The 24,008-nt window shown below is 43.7% G+C and overlaps 2 protein-coding genes across 5 annotated transcripts in view; both read left to right on the forward strand.

The window, feature by feature from the left end:
- LOC126998306 (metalloprotease TIKI1-like) overlaps positions 1-12,986 on the forward strand; it is a 126,421-nt gene extending 113,435 nt beyond the window's left edge. Inside the window, exons 7-11 of the mRNA XM_050859793.1 lie at positions 4,015-4,105; positions 4,667-4,780; positions 5,586-5,711; positions 6,014-6,259; positions 12,080-12,986. Of these exons, the coding sequence (XP_050715750.1) occupies positions 4,015-4,105; positions 4,667-4,780; positions 5,586-5,711; positions 6,014-6,259; positions 12,080-12,098 (596 nt within the window). The 3' untranslated portion in view covers positions 12,099-12,986. The remainder of the gene's footprint in view (positions 1-4,014; positions 4,106-4,666; positions 4,781-5,585; positions 5,712-6,013; positions 6,260-12,079) is intronic.
- Positions 12,987-18,596: 5,610 nt separating this feature from the next.
- The window catches only part of LOC126998346 (uncharacterized protein C18orf19 homolog A-like), a 33,543-nt gene continuing 28,131 nt past the window's right edge, over positions 18,597-24,008 (forward strand). For 3 of the 4 annotated variants that reach the window (XM_050859855.1, XM_050859853.1, XM_050859857.1), the window contains exon 1: positions 18,597-18,764. The gene's annotated coding sequence lies outside the window, so the exon portion shown is untranslated. Of the gene's footprint in view, positions 18,765-18,805; positions 18,966-24,008 lie in introns of those variants that run through there. The other variant, XM_050859854.1, reaches the window with a different exon arrangement.

Genomic DNA, 24,008 nt, shown 5'->3' on the forward strand with positions numbered 1-24,008 from the left:
CAAAATTATACAAAAAAATATAAGCCTTACCAGATGTTGTCAGTATGAAAGAAAATAAAGAACAGAAGAATAACGCAAAAGAAGGATTAGTTTCGGTTCGAGAGGTGTCCTGATCTTCCTCCCGTGAAAGAGTTTAATTCGTTGGGAAGAGGAAATACAGAGAGGAGGGTATGTGAAGTTGGGGCCATACGCTAAAACTGCCCGTGGCCTTTGTGCTATTTCTATCACACTGGCCTTGAGCCTGTGGCGGGAAATAGTCCAGAATTAACTAAAGCAGTCGATAGAATGAAGATACTATAGTTAACTTTTGCATACAGTGTCGGAGGGAAATGGGAAATGGTAAAAAGAAAAACGTGAAAATAAAGGGGAATGACGAGAGGAAGGAGAAATAGTAAACACTGTGAATGGCAATATGGAAGGACAAGAAAGAAGAAAATGTAAATAAAAGGAGACACTAAGACCACATACACGTGAACTATGCATATAAGGAAGAGGCTAACCACAGAATACAGGAAATGGAGACGGAAGAATAAATTATAATTAAAATTCACTCTAGACACGTATCATCTTTCTCCACACTGTGACGCCTGTGTCCTGACCCTCAGAGCTCAGGTGACAGGTGGAGAGAGAGAGAGAGAGAGAGAGAGAGAGAGAGAGAGAGAGAGAGAGAGAGAGAGAGAGAGAGAGAGAGAGAGAGAGAGAGAGAGAGAGAGAGAGAGAGATTTACATAGATTTACATAAAAAATCAGACCACACATACCCCATGGTCCAGACTAGGTAGTCTGTCCTTAAACCTAAGTGAATCTACACTAATCAGATGGCTCCAAAACGTTGCTTTTCTACTCTAGTTAATATTAAGTTCAAGGAAGTGACGGTCGAGCTTGTTTTTAAAGGAGTCAATCGTGTTACACTGGACCACTGACGGTGGGAGCTTATTCCATTCTCGCACTACAACGTTGGTGAAGAAAAATTTGGTACAGTCTGAATTTACTTGTCTACATTTGAGTTTTATGCCATTGTTCCTCGTTCGCAAAGTGTCATCGATCATAAACAATTTTGATCTGTCTACATTCATGAAACCATTAAGTATTTTAAAACATTCGATCAGTTTTCCTCGGAGGCGACGTTTCTCAAGAGAGAACATGTTAAGGGTGGAAAGCCTTTCTTCGTAGGATTTGTTGCGCAAGGAAGGGATCATTTTTGTTGCCCGACGCTGAACACCTTCTAATTTAGCAATGTCCTTTGCATGGTGAGGAGACCAAAACTGTACCGCATATTCCAAGTGGGGTCTGACTAAACTATTGTAGAGCGGAAGTATTACATCTTTATTCTTGAACAAAAAGTTCCTTTTAATGAAGCCCAACATTCTGTTCGCTTTATTTGCTGCATCGATGGATTGATGTGAGAATTTGAGGTTTGACGCGATTTTGACCCCCAGGTCCTTAACGCATTGAACGCTTGTGAGTTTAACGCCGCGCATTTCTTAATCGAACTTCTTATTTCTTGTTCCAACTTGAAGGACCTGGCACTTGTCTACGTTAAAGGGCATCTCCCATCTATCCGACCAAGCTGAAATTTTGTGCAAATCCTCTTGGAGGCTTTGCCTGTCTTCGTCAGTGAGAACCGAGTTACCAATCTTTGTGTCGTCTGCAAATTTACTAATGTGATTATTGAGTCCAACATCCACGTCGTTGATGTAAATAATGAAGAGCACTGGGCCCTGTGGAAGAGCTCACTTTGTCCGTAGAAATTGTCCCAGGAGAGAGAGAGAGAGAGAGAGAGAGAGAGTTATGTTGCATAAGGAGGTATTAGAGAGTCAATGAGGGAAGTCGGAAGAAAAGAAGGAAGAGAAAAACGTGAACGAATGCGAAGTTGAAGAAGAGAAACTTACGAGATGGGGAAGAGGAGAGAGGGAGGGAAGTGATGACTTAAATTATTATATACTTTGCTCATTTCAGAGGTAAAGATAAAACAATGAAAGGGTGAGAGAGAGAAAGAAAAGGTTAAATGAGCGCGTTAGTCTTTCATTCTTCTGGCTCTTCCTCTCTCTCTCTCTCTCTCTCTCTCTCTCTCTCTCTCTCTCCTCCTTCTTGCCGGCCCTTGTGTCGGTGCGGGGGTCAGTTTTTACACTCGTGCCTCGGTGTGTCCCTTTGAAGCGCCTCGTGACAAGGGAGGAAGGACACTCAACACTGGAGCCGCGGGAGGCGAAGAGTTAAGACGCGAACACTTGAAAGAGAGGGAGAAAGGAAAAGGAAAATAATAATGCAAGAAGGAGGTGAGGAGAGGCAAAAAATGATGTGTCCCGTTTGATGATGATGATGGAGAAGAAAGAAAAGTGGGTAAAAAGGAGAAGTGAGATTGTTAGGTAAAAAGGTTTTGTGTGTGAGGGGTGGGGAGGGTAATGGAGGAAAAGGGAACAGAAGGAGTAGGTTAGGTCTCTCTCTCTCTCTCTCTCTCTCTCTCTCTCTCTCTCTCTCCTAAATATCTCTAAAACGCCTTTGATTTCTGTCTACCTTTTACTGTGGAGACCTCAGACAAAAAATTGGAAAACTGTAACACTTTTATTTTCACAGTTATATTTAAATCACAATGTTATAATGTATAGCGAGATAAGTGGTCATCAATACTTTGCAAACTTCAGTATTCTTTATATTTTTTTCTCCCATTAGATTTTGTACTAACATTTTCTTCTCTTTTACATTTTCTTCTCATTCTTTCTTTCTTTCCTTCTTTCTTTCTTTCTACTCTCCTCACCGTTGTTTTGTGCCTCCTACGCCCTCCTCCCGACCTCCACACACTCACCCACACAGATTTACGGTAAAAATGAGAAATGAGTAAAGGAATATACGAATGAATAAATGCAAATGGCTCCTAGAGATTTTAATACAACAGTGAGGCATCAAAAATATCAGAGAAAACTGAGGTAACTTGCCATTTAAATCAAGGGGCACTCAAATATTTATTCAACTCCTAAAGAAATAAACATACGTAAGCTTGCGAAACCCAACCTAACCTTTCCCTGTGTCGCTTTGCCGCCTCTCTTCCATAAGGAATATCTTCGAGGGGGACTTTTGGCGGCGTATTTTCCCCCCACTTTAAAGTTTTAATTGAAAGGAACCTCCCGCGAAGGGCTCGGTTCTTCGACTCCCTTTCATATTTATCTTCGGGAAAAAAGTTTTGATGGTGTGAGGAACGCGGGCACCGACGGCCTGTCTGGGGAAGGGGAAGGAGATGAACTCAAGAATACCTATACCTATAGCTTCTGGAGCACTGTTGTTTTTATTGTTGTTGTTATCATTATTATCATTGTTATTGGCATCCTCTGATAGCTGGTAATAACAGATAGAGTAACCTCTAAACACTCAAGATTCTGGAAGAAAGAGAAGCCATCTCCACCTTCGCCTCCGCGTCGCCAACACGTGTTGTCAAGATCGTGTTGTTTTGCTGGCCCTCTAAATCGTAACCACGTTGCGAACTTGCGATGGTGAACTTTTTTTTTTTTTTTTTTTTTTTTGACGTCTCTGCCTATTGCGCCGGTAGGCTTGCTTGAGTGGCCTGGATGGTATTCGGCCCCAGCCCGTCATGGCGCTGGCAAGTGTTTATAGTGGCGCCATCTTCTCTTGCACTCTCGTGCACGCCACCTATATTACTGTTTGTTGGTGTTGGTGTTATTATTATTATTATTATTATTATTATTATTATTATTATTATTACTATTACGACTACTACTACTACTACTACTACTAATTATAATAATAATAATAATAATAATAATAATAATAATAATAATAATAATAACGATAATGATAATATCACCGTCACCACCGCCATTAATATCACAGCTTCTACCACAAAACTACAACAAGCAACACCACAACTACTACACCCACCTTACCACATCGCTACGCACCTTCACCCTCTCCCAGTCCCTCTACCTTCCCTTGTCTCCCTGTGCTCGTGTCTCGCTAACCCCTACTTTTAATGCCTTCTCTAACCGACCTGATGTCCCCGCAGGCCACTTCCTCGGTAACCACACCGTGCTGGACGTGGTGCGTGCTGCGGGCCTGGCGGTGCAGCACGTGGGCCCAGAAACCAGGATAAAGAGGTGGGTGCAAGGGTGGGTGAAGAGGAGGAGGAGGAGGAGGAGGAGGAAGAGATTGAAGATAACGTGTGTGTGGAAGGAAACGAAGGGCAAGGTGGTGCGGAATTTGTATTGGTTGATTTGATAGTTTATTGTTTTTATCTATGTATTTTTTTTTATAACAAAGGAGACAGCTCAAGGGCACAAAAAAAAGAAACAATAATAAAAAAAAAGCCACTACTCGCTGCTCCTACAAAAAAAGAATCAAAAGAGGTGGCCGAAAGAGAGGTCAATTTCGGAAGGAGAGGTGTCCTGATATTTATTGATTGGTTAATGATTGATTGAGAAGCTAACTTACTGATTTATTCATTTTCTTTTTTTATTATTGTATTTATGGATTGACTGATTATTATATGGATGTAGGAATAGATTTTTTGTTTGGGTGATTGATTATCTAACTAATAGAGATAAAAACACGAGAAAGAAGAAATATCAAATACGCAAACATGACAAATTGTAAAGCAACAGCAGAACTAATGAATAGCTAATGAACGGTCCACCTACCCCCTCCTCCCCCCGTGTCAGGCATAAGAGGCGGCGCGGCGGCCACAGGGGCGGGCTGGTGCCTGAACCCTCGGTGCTCAAGGACTTCACCAGCACCCTCGACGCCCGCCACCAGCACGACCCCGCCTTCGCCAAGTACGTGTGTGTGTGTGTGTGTGTGTGTGTGTGTGTGTGTAGGGACTATCTGTCTGCCTGCCCTCCTGTATGGGTATGTTTCTCTGTCTGTCTTGTTATCCATGTTTAGTATGAATCTCTCTCTCTCTCTCTCTCTCTCTCTCTCTCTCTCTCTCTCTCTCTCTCTCTCTCTCTCTCTCTGTTAGGCCTAGGTCTGTTTTTTTATCTTTGTTTGTCTGTCTGGTCTGGATTTGTTCGTTTTTTGTCTGTGTTTGTTTCCCTTTTTAGCATAGGTTTACTTTTCTGTCTGTATTTGTGTCTGTTCAGTATCGGTCTTTTTTCCTGTTTGTCTCTGTTTGTCAGCCTGGATCTGTTTGCCTGTGTCTGTCTGTTGGTCTCTTTCTCTTCGGTCTGGGTCTCTATTTTCTGTCTCTTTCTGTTTAGTCTGAATCTTTTTGCCTCTGATCTGGGTCTATTTTTCTGTCAATCTGTCTTTTTCTGTGTGACCTGGTCATCTTTTTATGTTTGTTTGTATATTTGTTTATTATGGGTCTATTTTCCTGCCTTTTTTCTGTATGTTTGTCTTTCTGTCTGTCTATATGTCTGTCTGTCTGTCTGTCTGTCTTTCCGTCTGTCTGTCTCTTTGCCGCGCCTCACCCTCGGCTCCTAATGAGCGGGTCAGAGGTGGCGATCAGACAGGTAGGCGGCGCAGGTGAGGCTTCGTGTGTGTAAGAAGGCGATGCGTCACTGATATGTCACTTCCCTCGCGTATCAGGCCAGCATGAAGTGACCTGACGGCGTCCTTTTCTCTCTCCCTCTGCTGCAGGATCTTGTCGCAGCAGACGGCGGGAGGGCGCGGGCGACGGCCGGGCACCCCCACCACCACGCAGCCCTTCAGGAAACCCGCCCCGTTCAATGATCTTTGGGTTAGAATAGATCCCGACCCGCCCACGTGAGTGATCCTCGACTTGACTAAAAAAGAAAAAAAAAACGTTGTTTTTCTGTGTGTGTGTGTGTGTGTGTCGCGCAAACAATCAGCTGGATTCAAGTAGTTCATTATATCTTTGTAGTAATGCCTTTCTGTGGATATCCTTACCTATTTAGCTTTCAGAATCACGACTAATGCTTACAAACTAAACCTCAAATATTCCAAATCATTACAGTAACTTTATATAAGTTTCCTTTCCATTCTAAGCTTTCGTAACGACATTGCCATTAGTACCTTCCACACTGACCTCTCCTCCCTCGCTTCAGGTGGTATGACCAGCACTCGTGTAGCTACCACGAGGCGGCGGCCAACGAGGCGACGACGACCAACGAGCCTGTGGACCCCCGAGACGAGGAGCTGGTGCGGGAGTCCCTCAGGGTGTGGTACGGCCTCCCCGCCGCCACCCGTTCCGCCACGCCCCAAGCCGCCACGCCCGCCCCCGCCGTCCTTCTGTTGATGATGCTCCTGCTGGGCCTCCTACACGTCAGCAGCCCGTCACTACCTCAGCCACGGTGGGTTTCGCGAGATGAATAAGGAAGGTTTCAGTAATGTTGACTTTTGAAACAGCGGATTCAGTCTTGATATTTTTTTTTTTCTATTTTTGTATGAATCTTGAGAGTAATGGCTCCGTCTGGTGTTTTTCAGTGGAGTATGGCTCTTACGATTAATGTTCCTTGACATGATAGCCTCTGTCTGGTGTTCTTACTGGTGTATGCTTTTTTTTTCTTTTTATCGCTGTTCTCTGGCTGTGTGATGAAACGCGAACACAAAAGGAACGGTAGGACAGGAACTCTGCCCTCTTTTGAACAGCAAGGTAAACACATACATAAACGTACACACAACCCATTCTCTTTGACTTTCTGTTACTGGTATGCGATTTTTTTTTTCCAACGCTGTTCCCTCGCTGTGTGTTGTACCGCGAAAACAAAAGGGACGATAGGACAGCAACTCTGCCCGCCTTTGAACAGCAAGGTAAACATATACTAATACACATTACGTATTCTCTTTGACTTTCTCGTACTGGTATATGAATCGTTTAACCGCTCTTATCTTGCTGTATGTGTTATGAATCGCAAAACAGTAGGAACGGTAGGGCATAAACTCTGCCCCTATTTAAACAGCAAGGCAAACACACATACATCAACACACTACCTATTCTCTTTGACTTTCTCTTAGCTCTCAGGTAGGCCTTGGATTTGATGGGGCACGACACGCGACCAAACACTTCACTCATGTTCTGGCGCCATAACCACGCTGCTAATAGCCTCTCCCTGTTTGTCGTGTACCCGCCCCTCTCTTTGACGGACTCCTAATGTTCCTGTAATTCCTAACCGTACTGCCATTCTGTTTTCTATTCCTTAGGGTTTGGTGAGTGAGTGGGGCGGGAATGGACGGTAGTTTTCGCTAATGATCGTGTAAAATTACTTGTTCGTTTTTGTTTTTGTTTTTCATCTCTCACTTCCAGGTAATCGCAAGTCAGTGGCCTTTTCATATCCTGTTACCTTTTTTGTAATGTAGTTTCTTTTGAGTTAGCAGTTGTTTGTATGTATATGACTTGTTTTATTCTTGTCGTTTTTTTCCTCTTGTTATAGTAGATATATTTATTTATATGCGTATTGTTTTACTTATTTGTTATGCGTTAATTAGTGAGATTTATATTATTTACTTATATGTTGCTCATATTTTATTATGTCGCTTTTTTTATGTTGTCTGCATTGACCTTTAAAAGTTTTCCAAATGCTAGCGACGTTTCGGAACCGTTAAGATTCGTCTTGAGGCTGAATCTGAGTGTAGGTTAAGGTCAGGTGTTTTTTATCCTTTAGCAGTAGTAGATTAGGTGTGAGTTGGTGGGCTGAGATATTCTGTTAAGCGGGTAGCTCGTCGGTGAGGCGGGTGACTCAGAGAGAGTCTGTTAACGAGAGAGAGAGAGAGAGAGAGAGAGAGAGAGAGAGAGAGAGAGAGAGAGAGAGAGAGAGAGAGAGAGTAATAAAATGCATACTCTCTCCGTTCCACTTTCCCCCCAGTACACAAACCTCTTTGCTTCATAACAAGCTCTCTTCTCTTTTTTTCCCTCTTTTCATTCTTCTCCATCATCATCATCATCATCATCATCATCATTACCATCATCAAACGGGATAAGTCATTTTTTCTGGCCCCTCTTTACCTTCTTTCTGCATTTTTTTTTTCTTTTCTCTTCTTTCTCCCTTCTTTTAAGTGTTCGCGTCTTAACTCTTCGCCTCCCGCGGGTCTCGTGGTAAGTGTCCTTCCTCCCTTGTCACGAGGCGCCTCAAAGGGACACACCGACGCACGAGTGTAAAAAGTAAAAACTGACCTCCGCACCAACACAAGGGCCGGCGAGGAGGAGATGGAGGAGGAGGAGGAGGGGGAGTGATACGGAGGAGAAGGAGGAGGGAAGCGGAGGGGGAGGAGGGGGAAGAGAGAGAGAGAGAGAGAGAGAGAGAGAGAGAGAGAGAGAGAGAGAGAGAGAGAGAGAGTAAAGAAGAAAGGAATTAAAAAAAGGAAAATGCAGTAATACAGTAATGGAAGACACTCGCTTAACTTTTCTCCATGCTCTCTCTTTATCAATTAATCTATCTATCTATCTATCTATCGCTTTCAACGTTATGCACCTTACTTTTTTTCATATTTTTCTTCCTTCCTTTGTAGTCTTCAATATGCAGAGTGTATTATAATTAATGTCTTCACTTCACTCACTGTCTTCTCTTCCCATTCTCGTAAGTTCCTCTTCTTCCCTCTCTCATTCTCTCGCGTTTTTCTATTCTTCCTTTCTTCTGACTTCCTCATCGACTCTTCCTCACGCCTCCATACGCACATTAACTGTCTCTACTCCGTCTTCCTTTCTTTCCACCCTTCCTCACATATCTCTTTCGTTACATTATGTTTCCTTTCCTCCTCTTGATGTAACGCGACCAGGCACTTATTTATATATTCACCTCTTCGCTTTATGGATTCCCCCTTAATACTAATCTTTCTTTCGCATTACTGTTAATTTCTATTTTTACTCATCTTCGCCTTCTCTTCTACCAAACATTTTTATTAGTTCAGTTTCCGAATCTTTTTCTTAATATTACTTTCGTCTTGAGTTGACCTCAAAAAATTGACTAGCCAATATAAAAGATTTCAAAGTGATCACAAATATTCACTGTTTTCGTGGCTTTGTGTTTCTGGTCTTATAATAATCTTCCCTCGCATATTTCTTTATTCCATTTTTTGTTTTGTCTTTATGCATGAGAACTATGTATGTGAATGCTTTTATATGGACCTTCGACAATATTTTTTTTCTTTCATATCCATTCTCTGTGTTCTGTGGTTAGACTCTTCCTCACCGTGTCTGCTTTTCTTTACCTTTCATCTCTCTTCTCTTCTTCCGTGCCCCTCTACAATACTGTCATGCACCATCTTATCGTCTCCTCCTTATCTCCCTCTTTTTTCTTTCTTATTCTACCATATTTTCACTTCCGTTTCACACTTCATTGCAAAAGTTAACCAATAAATTCGTACTTTCATCTCCCCTGGTAAACTCTGACACAGCCTACTTTCTTCTATGGTGCCGACTCTGGGCCACGACAACCCAGCGACTCCGAGAACACGAGGTCTTGGGTGTGAAATGTTGACATGAAAGGGTCGCACATAGTTTTTCCGACCATATGCGACCCTTCCACATCAACATTTCACACCCAAGACCTCGTATACCCCGAGTCGCTGGGTTGTCGTGGCCCAGAGTCGGCACAGTGTGAACGGGGCTTAAAACTCTTCCAAAAGCGAAGTAGCAAGGCGGCATCTTCCTCTTATCCCAAATCATAGGATGTTACTAGATTTTATAGGGTTTTATAGGATTATGCAGGTGCTTCCTTTATCGTAAAAAGACATCATATCCTATTATTTATTTATCGGATTCTGAAAGAGTGCAAGGAGGTTCTCAGTGGCCCAATTACCGATATCTTTAAGATGTCGGTAAATTCTGGGTATGTGCCCAATCAATGGAAAGTAGCTAATGTGACGCCGATTTTCAAAAAGGGAGACGTCAGCCACCTTAAATTATCGCCCAATTAGCTTAACATCAGTTGTAGGAAAGATGTTGGAGTCAATTATAGCCGGGAGCATTAGGGACCATCTAGAGAAGCATAGTTTAATTCATGATTCACAGCATGGGTTCACAAAGGGCAGGTCTTTCCTTACTAATCTGTTGTCCTTCTACACTAAAGTGATCGAGGCGGTTGACAGAGATGAAAACTATGACATATATATTTAGATTTCAGTAAAGCGTTCGACAAAGTTCCTCATCACCGGCTATTACTAAAATTACAGGCTCACGGTGTAGATGGGAAAGTTTTGAACTGGATCAGGGCGTGGCTTAGTGGTAGGAACCAGAGAGTGCAAATAAATGGTAGAAAATCTGAATGGGGCAGTGTTACGAGTGGAGTCCCACAAGGGTCGGTGCTGGGTCCTCTGCTTTTTATTATTTACATCAATGACTTGGACACAGGAATTAGTAGTGATGTCAGCAAGTTCGCAGATGATACCAAGATCGGTAGAATAATCCAATCAGACAGGGACGCTAGCGTTCTCCAGGATGAGCTTGAGAAACTACATGATTGGGCGGGGAAGCGGCAGATGGAATTCAATGTCGGGAAGTGTAGCATTCTAAGTGTAGGTAGGAATAATCCCTCACACAATTACTCCTTAAATGACACTCTTCTAAGCAGGTCTGGACGTGAGAGAGCCTTAGGAGTGCTAGTGAGCGCTGACCTCCGTCCAAGGGCTCAATGCATTCAGGCTAAAAATCGGGCAAACAGAGTACTTGGTTTCATCTCTAGGAGCGTAAGCAATAGGAGCGCTGAAGTCATCCTCAAACTTTACTTAGCACTAGTTAGACCTCATCTCGATTATGCAGTTCAGTTCTGGTCCCCCTACTATAGAATGGATATCAAGATGTTAGAATCTGTACAGAGGAGGATGACGAAGATGATTCAGGGGGTGAGAAACTTGCCTTATGAAGACAGGCTGAAGCATTTAAATCTACACTCTCTAGAAAGGCGAAGGTTGCGAGGAGACTTGATCGAAATCTATAAATGGATGAAGGGCTTTAATAAAGGGGATGTCAATAAGATTCTGATAGTAAAAGAGCCAGGTAGGACGCGTAGCAATGGTTTTAAGTTAGACAAATTCAGATTCAACAAAGACATAGGCAAGAATTGGTTCACTAATAGAGTGGTAGATGAATGGAACAGGCTTGGGAGCCATGTTGTGGGTGCCAATACCATAGATACATTCAAGAAAAGGTTAGATAAAGCCACTGATGGTGAGGTAAGGTGGGGTTGAGTATACAGGAGCTGCCTTGTATAGGCCAACCGGCCTCTTGCAGACTCCTTACATTCTTATGTTCTTATGTTCTTATTTATTTTACTCTCTTCCTCCTCCTTCTACTCCGTTCATAAAGCGGCCAATAGTTTGAGGAACAACTATTCTAGCGCTGAAATGTCATCATCCTCCCTCAGCATGTTGACAGCCTGCCACGTGTCCCCGCCATTCCCTACCCCCCCCCCCCTTTCCCCATCAGTCTCCATTAATGATTAAATAAGTATGCTTGGCGGAGGTCAGACATTTTCCAAAGTATCGTGGTACCACCCAAGGGGCAGCATGAGCAAAACAAGATGGCGTCACTGTAAGCACTTGCCTGTAACTCTAACGGACTTGGGTCGATCATCAGGCGCCATCAAGAAAGCCTACCTGAACCTAAAAAGATAAATAAATAAGTGAATAAGTACAAAAATTGGGCTTATGGAAAAGGGGGGGGAGAGGAATGCGTGGTATGAGTTGCAGAATTTTTTTACTGTTAGTTGATGTGAGCATTTTTTGTCGCCTCCATCACTTTCGCTGTGGGTCCCCGTTTCAACATATACCTGCTCCGGAAGAGTCTCGAAAGTCCTGTGTTTCACCTGAATCTTTGTTTCTTTTTCCAGAACTTCTTACGACTGGAATCATGTCACTGTTTCTCGTCATTTGCTTCACATGGCGTTGCTCCCCGTACCAGAACCTGCTCCCGTCGATAATGTCACAGTGTTTCTCGCAGCTTGCTTGGTGCTCTCTGTTCCAGAACCTGCTGCGACTGGGGATGGCAGAGTTTCTATTTACATATTTCATTTACATTGTGTTCCCTGCTTCACAAGAACCTGCTCCCACCGGTAATTCCATAGTCTTTTCATTGCTTGCTCCACCTGACGTTTCCTTATTCAGAACCTGTTTCGGCTGTCTGTGTTCCCCACCACCTTTACCACTTCTTTCATTCAGCGTTGTGTTCCTCATTTCAGAACGTGCTGTGGCCGGTGATGGCAGAGTGCCCGCCAACGTTCTGCTCTTCTCGGCAGCCAAAGTCCAGCCTCCGCCAGCCGCCGACGGACGCCAAGCTCGGTGAGGCGGTGCCGTCCTCTACGCTGCCGCTGCTGTCCCCTCCACCACCACCACCACCTCACCAATTGTCCTTGAACTGCTAACAGATTTTATATATGTTCTTTAGAAAAAGGAGTGTTTATAAAGTGTGTAACATGTATTTTGTCTCGCCCGACGAAGTGTTGTTCGTCCGGGAACTAGGCGCTGCGTTGGCAGCCAGACTTGACCTCCGCCGAGGGTGTCGAAGAACGGTGCCCGAGCCGCGTGCAGGGTGGCTGAGTGCCGCGTGTAGACAGTGAATTGGTAGAGTTAATACTGCTTCGTGTGGCAGGAAATACCGGATCTACGAAAACCTTATGCTAATCTATAAAAAAAATACTCATTTAATTTTGTAGATAAGACAATCGAAGAGTCGTTGTGGGTTACGATGGATGCAGTGTCTCGATCCGTCCTCTGTCACAGCATGAGGGTGTTGTTTGCCCGTCTCGCGTCTGCCACGGAGGTCGCATGCACTGTCTGGAATCCAGAGAGATGACGTCATGCCCTGTTGTCTCCTGAATTCAGTGCTGGAAGAATATAAACAAAATGCCAAACAAGTCGAAGCTTTAACATCGCTTAGTGGCTCTAAAGGGCTCTCCAAACCAGGAAACTGTTTCCCATGAGTTTCCGACTGTTTCCAGACTGTTTACAAACTGTTTGGAAACATTTGTAAAACAAAGTTTCCATAATGTTTTCAAACAGTTAGGAAACAGCTAAGAGACAATTAGCAAACAATTTTGATGCTTATTTGTTTTCCATCTAGAAAGGGAAACATTGAGTGTGTGTGTGTGTGTGGAGGTGTGGATGTGGGTGAGGTGTGAGTGGGCATATATATATATATATATATATATATATATTTATATATAGATATATAGATATATATATATTTATTTATATTTTTATGTGTGTGTGTTTTTGTGTGTGTGTGTGTGTGTGTGTGTGTGTGTGTGTGTGTGTGTGTGTGTATACATATATATATATATATATATATATATATATATATATATATATATATATATATATATATATATATATATATATATACATACACTCATGAGTGTATAATATTTTGTGTGTAATATGCAATTTATTTCTGTAAGTCTTGTCCTTATTTAAGTGTAAAAACTATGTCTTGCTGTGAAGATATTGTGACAGATTAAGGTGAGCACAGTTATGCGTGGCCGGAAGAGGATTCTAGGCCAGGTGCATGTGCTCACAAGGCAATGTTGATCGGTGCGGCAGTGGTGATGATTAATACATAGCACAGCGCGACCCGTCATGTCTGGACAGGAAACAATGTTTCCAAACTGATTGGAAACAGCAAAGAGGCTTCCAAACAAAGTTTCATAGTGTGGAAAGACCTTTCGAGTGCCGGACTTCAGCAAGTGGTCATGCAGCAAGAGTCCATGAATGGGAAATTTATCATATTAGAAATGGAAATCGTGATTTTTGGTAGTGAACTTTAAGGGGTGATATGCAACAACCAGGCTAAGAAAATGAGTCTGTCTACGGGTGGTTGCGTAGTGCCCCGACGGAAACTGTGCCGCCCATGCAGTAACCAGCCGCTTACACATGTCCCTCAGTACTCAACGCAAGGTGTTTTACTGCCCTTGGCCCGTATTTTCAAACTTTTCGGAGCTTACACACACACATTTGATAAGCCTTTCGTGAAGGTTGTGGGTTTTCCATGGGTAGTTCTATGAGCCTTAATTGTTCGACAAGGCATCTGTACCGTGAACGTGAAAAGCTTGTGAGAACCAAACTAACCTCCTTCTGGACCCTTGGAAGTATTTGTTGTGAGAGCCGAAAGCGTTTGAGAATACAGTGCCTTGACTATTATGAAACTCATCTTTATGGGTAGATCTACCCTGTGACATGCGGAAAGTGAGGTCAAACGGAGCTGTACACACACACACACACACACACACACACACACACACACATATACACACACACACTGAAACTTGCAATGGGAGAATTTATTTTTGTGTAGAAGCACGAGTCCACTTCAACGTGTGGGCGAGACTTTCGACAAACAGGCGAGCGTTCCTATACTCCACGCAGCACATTATATGGCGGGTTCATTAAGCAGAGAGAGAGAGAGAGAGAGAGAGAGAGAGAGAGAGAGAGAGAGAGAGAGAGAGAGAGAGAGAGAGATGCTGATATGCACTGTCAAGTGCTGGCTGGCGGGTGTTGTTGTATAGTCGTTGTCGTGCCATAGAGACGAATGTCCCGGGCTGCTTGTGTATACCGAGGTGACTGCTTGGGAGGTTCATAAAATAAGTCTCCGTTCAGTGATAATTATAATCAAATGATAACAAGAGAGCAGTATCATGCATATAACATTTACAATTGGGTGATTTCTTATGATTATAACGAATGTCAGGAGGCAACTGCGTCACAGACCGCACGAAGCTTCCTAGATGGTTCCTTCGCTGCCCGGCCCTGGAATGAGATAATATAATTGAGGGGTCCCGTTTGATTAGCTCCTTTCATTTATTTTTCATCTTGTGAGGAGTCTTCTTATGCTCCCTGCAGATGCGGCGATTGAGGCTTTGTGGCTAAAACTAAGTGTAAATCAAGGTCAATACAATAATTTATGGTCCTTATTGTACATAACAACCTGGCGCCGTCACGGTCGAGGCGCGCGAGGCACTTGGGTCACGTCTGCCGGTGTTAGGTTTTTTTTTTTTTTTTTTTTTTTTTTTTCCTCTCTTCTGTCGCGCTGTCGCACGGGCAAGGGTACAGCTGTGATGCCCCACATTGGGGCGCGGAATCTGTAGGCCCGTATTACATACCTCAGGACAGGCGGGGCCGCGTCATGTGTATATTTGCGTATTCGTAATACTAACTTTTGTGTAGACATTGCTCCTTTATGCATGACATTTTCTCGTTCTTTTTTTTTTCGTGTGCTTTAATAATGAATGAATGTCGTGTTTAGTTCCACATTCAAATATGTTTTCGAGGAAACATGGAAACGTAACTGTCAGTTCGAATGTGGGAGATGCGATCCCGGGAAACTACCTACCATGACAGTAAATATCAAAACAAAATCTTCATTCTTGAGTACGAAGCAGCTCCGTCCCTCCGGTGCCGCGAGGGCCAGGTGGGGGCAGTGGAAGAGCTGCCGGTTTTCTGGTACAGAATGACACGCCACCTTTGTCCACCTTTGACTCGGAGCTGAGAGGAGAACTCGGTGGTGCCTCGTTGACACAAGGCAAACACAGAGTTAATCTGACATTGTCCCGTTCTAACTTTCTTTTAAGCATATAACGATTGCAACGACAACTATTATACATGCATCCTGATCAAGTACAGTCAAGTTGATTAATATATTTTGTTATAATTACTAAAGTACGCATGTGAGATGTGGTTCATAAATATATCGATTCGGTCATGCTTGTGAACTTGGTGTATGTCAATGATTTTTAATGTAAAATATTTCATTGTGTGTAATTTAACTAGAAAAAAATGTATTATTCTCAGCAAAAGTCTTTTTGAGTTGTGTTATTTCCCTGTGGGTGTGGGTGTGGGTGTCTTTGTGCGTGTCTTCGTGCGTATTTGTATGTTTGTGTATGCGTGTGTGCGTGCGTCCGTGCTCGAGCGCATAAATACGGACGTGACGAGGACCATTTCAAGGTAGGTAAGCCTTCTTCAATAGACACTACTTACAGGAAGACATGGATCATGAATATCATTTGTAAGTCACTTCACACAGAGATTGTATATTGTAAAGGTTCACGACCATGAGGGGAATCAACAAGACGGTATACTAAACTCTTGCTTTCACTCGCCTATCCGTGCTCTCCTCTGTTGTCTGATTCACAAATTCGACACACGGGGCTCAGACAAGTTTCTGTAACACAAGATCCCACATCATATCAGTCTCTAAGACCGAGGAGGAATAAGATAATGAACAGAAAAATCTTAATTATTAATTAATTATTAAGCTTGTGATTCAAGTTGTGAAGCTATATAAAGTGTATGCTGAAATAGAACACTACAGGGTTACGCGAAATAATACAAATCAAGTTGAAGAGCAGCAAAATAGCAAATGGAATAGTTCTCCTACAGTCGATTGAAAATACATAATGCTCTAGTTTTCGTAAGTTTAATATTGAACGAATAGTGTGACAGTAGATTAAATTATAAATACATAACTCAGATATCCCTTCCATGTCACATTTTATGAAAACCACATTTTTTTCTTATATATCAATACTCGACCCTCTATTTCATTGACTTCGACTTAATGGATTTCAGATCTAATGGACTCTACCAACGGACAAGCGGACCGGAACACTCACATGGTTCGCTTCTTGATACAGTGTCCGCCAGGGGACGTGCAAAGATTCTAGAGTATATTCTTATTCTTCTCTCGACTCCTTGGTGGCGTGGAGCATGTATCGGCAGTCGCTGTTTGCCTCCCGACCGAGCTACTCGATCCGTTTGTGTGTGTGCTCATTTTTCGCTTATTTCACTGTTGCGCCCGACAAAATGCATGTAAATATGTGCTATACATACATTTAAGAGAGATGAACTAACAGAAGCTATTCAGACACTACTCTCAGCTATAGCGTATGTCCCTAATTTTAGCTCCTGAGAGCAGGGCCGTAATTGCTGGGGAGTCAGGGGGGCTTTAGCCCCCTAATATTTTCTATATCGGACTCAAAGTGCCATTAAAAAATATTTATTTTTTCAAAAAAAATTCCCCACCTGCACATGCTCGCTTTCCTCTTGACCCTCCCCCTCCATCTCATGAACGTATGATGTCCTCTAGCCCCCCAAAAAACTCGCCAAAATTACGGACCTGGAAAGAGAGAGAGAGAGAGAGATTTACATACATATAGATTTAGAGAGAGAGAGAGAGAGAGAGAGAGAGAGAGAGAGAGAGAGAGAGAGAGAGAGAGAGAGAGAGAGAGAGAGAGAGAGAGAGAGAGAGAATGTAACATGTTCGAAAATATAAAACAACCAAAGTCAGTCCCAGGACAGAGAAAAACGCACGTCGTGGATGTTTGCATTAGTATGTCGCCTTTGTAGTGTCATAGCTAGGATTCTATCAGTGTGAGGCGACTGGGTGGGGGGGCATAGCTAAGTATGGAAGGTCATTATCAATGCTAGTGGAGGTGAGGGGGATTTTGATGCCGCTTAGAAGGTTCCTGCGGCATAATCTAAGATCAGATCAATGTGGATATTAGGCCATGGTCAGTGGGCGGGATAGGATTCTCATGGGATGCACGTCCCCGGGCCCCGCAGTGATTGAGGAAGGGTGGGTATTGCTTCTAGTTAAGGTTGACTTACAAGAAGCACCAACCCAGAGGATGAGCTACCACAGTGATATACATTTGTGGCTCCAATACCGTGATTCCGCCACTCGCTGCAGACCCGAAGCATCCCTACCTGGGACCATATTCTTATTACGACGCCCTAACACACATATTGGACAAGGTTTTCGTAGGAGTTTTAAGCATTTCCGAGGGTAGTTTTATAACCCTGTGGTAGTTTGACCCTTCTTCTGTACCATGAACATAAAAAATATGCACTCATTATAACTCGACTGATCTCCATTTCGGCCTTTGCAAATAGTTTACGTGAGAGGTGGAAGCGTCTGAAAATGCCGCCCCTTCAGAAGCAGAAAAGTATGCAGATTTAGGATCTGGGCTCATAAAAGTGATGCAACGAAAACCAGCTGAGTACTAAGGAGTTGAAGGGAAATAAGTGCAAGAAAATGTGTACTCCCTACTTCATATAACTCTGATTTTCGTATGTGTATTTTTACATTATTGTTACAATTCTATGCTAGTGAGATGCAAAATTTTCCGAGGAAGATGATGGTGGTCTGTTTTTTAAAAATGAATGTTGGGGTCAGGAAACAGGGTGGGTGTGAGATGTGTGAAGTCATCGGTTTTGGATGAACTGGGCACGCCTCATTGTCATGCCCCGAGAGTTTCATTTTTCTCTATTTTCCAACACGACCTCTGCGTGTATCGAAACACACGCGAAATTAATCAAGCCCAGGAGAGAATATTCGCCGGCTGCCTGGGATTGAACCCGCGACCAGCGTGACGAGAGAGCCACTCCCTACCGAGTCGGCCAAAGAGGTACCCTACTGGTTAAGTGGGTTATGGGAGGCTGGTTCATCAGGCATAGTCGCCGCACTACATCATTTCTTTTTAAGTATGGGCCTTGGCGTTGGCGAGCGGTCTAGTATGTAAGTCTGTGGCTGAGGGTGTCGACCACGCTCAAGTCGAACTCGGATAATAATGAATTCCAGGCTACGCTATCAATAGGAATACATATGTAGATTAAGAAGATTAAAGAGTTCTTTTTTTCAAAAGTCACTACAGCGTCTGCGGTTCATGTTAAAGAGGAATGTTTGACGAAATAAATAACCGCTCCGAGTCCGAATCCTCTAGAAGTCAGCTGTTTGGAAGGCTGATGTAACGTGCCGTTGCCTGTCCTGCCCGGCACGCCTCCACGCCCCCCCTGCCCCCCACGCCCATGATTGCTACCTAGAGGGAGCACAGCGCGCCCCTGCAGAGGACACATGTGCAGGACACACCGAAGGTAGGCAAGCCCTGCACCCGGCGCCACTATAGCGGTGTTGGGGCCGGGCTCTCACGCGGCGCCGGACGTCTTGTTTACCTGCACTGTTTTACCTGTGCTGTTACACTTAGTCACACTTAATTGAATTCCGTGAGTTAGTGACGCAGCTGAGATGGGGCTCCACTGTAACCAGGCAGTTCCTTGTCTTCCTTGCTCCAATCAGTAAGTCTATTGGAGTTGGAGCTGGGGTGTCCTGCTGGTATTGGTGGTTGGTCCGGAGCCAACCATGCATCCACATTTTTCTTTAAGGTGTCAGGAGACACCTGTCTCATGTTCCTCAGTGTGGCTGGGAAGCAGTTAAAAAGTCTTAAGCTGCTGAAGGTGAAGCTGTGGTGGGTAAGAGATATCATTCTCTGAGTGGATCCGGGGATGGTTCTGGTGTAGCACAGCCTCCCTCGCCCCGGATGGTTTGTTTCTTGGATGTTTGTGTTGGGGACCCTTCCCTCCAAAATCTTCCAGATGTGGTTGATGGTGTTGTGTTCCCTGCGTCTTTGAAGAGAGTACAGCTGCAACTCCTTGAGCCTCTCGCAGTAGTTGATGTGCTGGACCCCGTTGATTTTACTCATGAAGGTCCTCTGGGGGGCCTCGATCTTAGAAATTTCTGGTATTCTTTGGGGACGCAAGAGTTGGCAGCAGTAGTCCAGCTGGGGCAGAACCAGGGACTTCCACAATGTGAGCATGCACTCTGTGCTCCCAGTTTGTGAGGTCCTGAAGATCCAGCCTGCCAGTTGTCTTGAAGTTGATGTTATTTTGTAGATGTGGTGGGGGAAGGTAACATCGCTGCTCATGTTGACCCCTAAATCCTTCACCACATCCTTGGCAGTGATCTCTTGTTGGCTGCATCTGTAATCTGCAGTCCTTGAGTGCTTCTTGACTACGACTACGGTTAATCTTAAGAATCACCACTCCAAACCAATATACGTAGTAATTTAGCATGTGAAAGATTTATTATTATAATGCATTTTCGTATACGTTTTACCTTGGGGAGGGGCCAGGGGGGCAAGCCTCGTTAATTATAAAGTTGGGTAGTTTGGATTTTCTGAGTCCATTTTTATTGTTTCACGAGCGCCTCTATACACAGACTGAGCTTCATACCTGCCTTGCAGTGCACCATGCAAACTAGTTCCTAAGTCAGTAATATCCAGAAGGCGCATAGATCATTACCATTTCGGACATAAAACGGTCTTTACGAGTTCTGTGCTATTTTCTTCTCTATTTTAAAGCAAATAACGGCGCAACTATTTGTATTTTATCATTTTCAAGGACTATACATTCAGAAAGTATTCATACGCGTGGGTATACTGCGCTCTGCCTCTGCCACGTCAGTCTTCCACATGCCGCCATGATGCTTGGACTGAGACTCTCACTCCCTCAAAATATCATTCTACTTCACCTCTCGGTAAGTGTTAACTGAGTATTCAATCTCTTTATTGGCATGCATGTAGTTTGACAAAAGGACCGATTACTCTCCCAAAACCGAGTCGAATAGTGACACGGGCATGTGACATCTGCGCTTTGTGAATAGCGGTTGCATGAAGCTTGTCACGTGTCAGAAACCAACCAGATATTGTTCAACGCGCGCTACTCATAGTTTAAGTAAATTGGAAGCCAGGGTGATACGTAGCAATCGGTAGGTCACTCCCGTGTCAGATGACAGCAGGAGCCCTAGTGCTGGATGACAGCTGTCACAAATCTGTTTCATTTTGTACCCCAAACTACTCGGTAACAATGATCAACCATCAACTTACAAAAAGTGGATGGGTTAACCATCAGTATTGTATCATGTTTTTTATGAAACATGACATTTCCCAAGAGTTGCTCGATTATACGGATTGGGGCGGCGGCGGTGCAGGGTAGGGGGGTTCCACTACGCTGACCATTCAATTACACGCCCGACACTCGTCAACAGACCCGCTGCGGCGGCTGCCAGGTTATATTGGAATAGATTACAAGAGTATACGTTAGGGACTTTCCTTACTTTAGAGACTAAGGAATTTTCCCTATTTTTGTGATTTTTTTTTTTTTAGGGACATTTTGTAAGCCCATTTTTCAGTGATTTGTCCTTCCACCACCAAAGCAACAGTTCGCTACAAGCTCAAGTTAACTGTTGGGTTAAGATTCGTTTTAGTACCGTGCCAGTATTTCATTACCTACCTTATGAAACATCACTAGCTCTTCATGTATCTTTTCTACAAATGTTCAACAATCATGGATACGCTTTCAAAATCCAATTCAAGGACAATTTATTGTTGAAAATAGGGGATAATATTCACGAAAGTGCAGCCTCCTCTGGCAGCGGCCGCGACGGCGATGTAGCCGGTGTTGCGAGAAATACCTCCTCGTAGAAATAAGTCGCATATACATGTGGGGGGGGTCCAGGGGGCAGCACAGCCCCCCCCTGGTTAGAAGGGGGGGTCGAGGGGAGCGAAGCCCCCCCCCCCGTTAGCAGGTCATAAAGTACGGTTGGAGTAGTTTAAATATATTTGACATGCGGTGTGGCCTATCAGATATTACGCGGCGCGGGACGGATTGGGAGGGCGGCAGTTGGGTGGGGGGGGGGTCACTATGCCCACCATCCAATGACACACCTGACACTCATCAACAAACCGAATGCTAGGTCATATTGGAATAGAGTACAAGAGTATGCGTTATGGACTTTCCTTATTTTCGAGACTAGGGAATTTTCCCTATGTTAGGGATTTTTCTAGGGAAATTTTGGAAGCCCATTTTTCAGTGATTTGGGCTTCCCCCCAAAACCCCAGTTCCCCACAGGTCCCCAGGCTTGTCTTGAGGGGTAGGGTGGTGGAGGGGGTGGAGTGGTAATTCTTAAGATTTACCGGCCTGTTTACAAATGATACAGTATTGTTTACAGAGAATGAGGGGATGCTGCAGAGGATAGTGGATGAGTTTGACATGGTGTGTAAGAGGAGAAAGTTGAGAGTAAATGCTGGAAAGAGTAGTCTATTTCCTATGGTATTTGAGAGGACGAGAGAGCAGGTCATTGATTTTGCAAAGCTGTACAGAGTTAGAGCAGAGGGTACAACGGAGTGTAGGATAAGGGTTAGGGGAGGAGGTGACTTGAGTTTAAATATTTAGTGACAGTTTTATGTAAGCATGGAAGTATGGAAGGTGAGGTGAGGGAAAGAGCTGTGAAGGGCAGACAGGTAGTTGGTGCATTGGAGAGAGTTATGAAGAAGTGTGAGCATGGAGGTAAAGAGGGGAATAAGGATCAGTATTATCCTGCTAACTCTGCCATCTGCATCAGAGACGTGGACATGGAATGCAGCACAGCTATCGAGAATATGTGCAGTGAAATGAGCTATATAAGAGGTGCATGTGGTGTTCCAGGATGGGATGGAGAAAGTAATGAAAGCATGTATGAGCAGTTTGGTATGGGTGTGACAGCGAAAGGAGTGGATTGTGGAGTGGGTGAAGCATGGTGCGCTGAGATGATTTGGACACATGATGAGAATTGGGAAAATAAAATCGTGAAGAGAGTCTGTATGAGGGAAGGATTGGGGTGGGGATGTCAGGGGAAGACCACCTGTGAAGTGGATCAATAGGGTGAGTGAGTATTGGAGCGAGAGAGTTGGAAGTAGCAGGATTGAATGTGCTAAGAGGGAGTGCCAGAACAGGGAGAGATGGAGACACTTCTGCTGCGGCCACCCCCTGGAAGGAAGTTCCTGCGAGGAAGTAAGGCGTCGGAGATATAGATAGAATAGATCGATAGATTGTTTTGATTTTGGAAATTGCATGAAATGCCTCACGGGTTCTTTCATCTTTGTGTGACTGGATGAAGTTTCTGTATTTCTTCAAGCTCCCTTTGTAGTTTGTTTATGCTAGGTCTAGGTCTAGGCTAGTCTTTGCAAGCTTTGCTTTTATATTAGTCCTCTTCTTCATCAGTATTCTTCTGTCCCTGGGAATTTGTTTTTACTGCTTTCTGTTCTGTAGTGACTTAAGTGGTAAGATGTTCTTGCAGACTTCAAGGCTTCTTTTCTGGAAGATGTTGAGGCTTTCCTCAACTTTCTTTTCTTCAAAGAGTATTCTCCAGTCAATTTCTGACAGTTCTGCTTTCACTTTATCCTAGTCTATTTCCTAATTTTTAAAGTTGAGGTCACTGAGAGAAGTGCAATGGGTTTGATGTGAAATTTGTTGGCATCTCTGAAGTACTGAGAAATTTGATGTCATTACCTTGATGGGGCTGTGGTCAGACATCACTGTCTTGATGGTTTTGTAGGAGTGTATCAGGTCAAAGTTGTTGCTGAACAGTAGGTCCAGGGTGTTGCTGGCTTTTGTGTGGTCCTCAATGAATTGCTTCAGGTAGGCTGTGTCCACAATATCTAATACCATAATTCCTCAGCCTGCCACTTTTCATCCCTGGATCCTCCAATTATTTTCATGGATGGCCATGTTATTTGGGGAAAATTAAAGTCCCCTATAATAATAACCTCTATGGATGGGATTGGTAGATTCTGTAGTAGGGACTATATCTTTACCAAGGCCTCCTTGAAAATTTCTTCGGTGATATCTGGAGGTCGATAGGCAGCTTTATATATATATATATATATATATATATATATATATATATATATATATATATATATATATATATATATATATATATATATATATATATATATCAGCAGATCGGTCTTCTTTACATAAACTGCCAGGAGCTCTGTTGTGCTGTTTGAGAGAGTTGCAAATGTTTCGGCATTTGCAGCTATGTCCTCCATCAAGTAAAGTGCTTCCCCTCCATGGCGTCTGCCTACTCTGTCAGTTCTGAATAGGGTAATTTTTTTATTTCCTGCCTCTAGTGCCAGTAGGCTTTCTTGAGAGGCCTTATGGATGGCCCCAGCCCATTAGTGGTGCAGGCTTTTTTATTTATAGTGACTGCCATGATACATAACTCTTGCTTGGCCCATACTGCCCCCCAGTGCTCCTTTTGACCAAAGTTGCTGAAGTTAAGGTTGATTGAGATCTGAACAGCATGTTGGTAATCATCTGCCACTCAGGGATGACTTGAAAAATCAGCATGTTTTGGTGTGGACTTGAACTTAGTCCACGCTAAGTACTCGGGCTCACCGCGCCCACACACTAACCACTTGGCCACCCCCTCCCCATTGGGATGTTGATCTCTGTAGGCCACCCCCTCCCCATTGGGATGTTGATCTCTGTAGGCCACCCCCTCCCCATTGGGATGTT

This window comes from Eriocheir sinensis, chromosome 14 (assembly GCF_024679095.1).
Source record: "Eriocheir sinensis breed Jianghai 21 chromosome 14, ASM2467909v1, whole genome shotgun sequence".
Taxonomy (NCBI): domain Eukaryota; kingdom Metazoa; phylum Arthropoda; class Malacostraca; order Decapoda; family Varunidae; genus Eriocheir; species Eriocheir sinensis.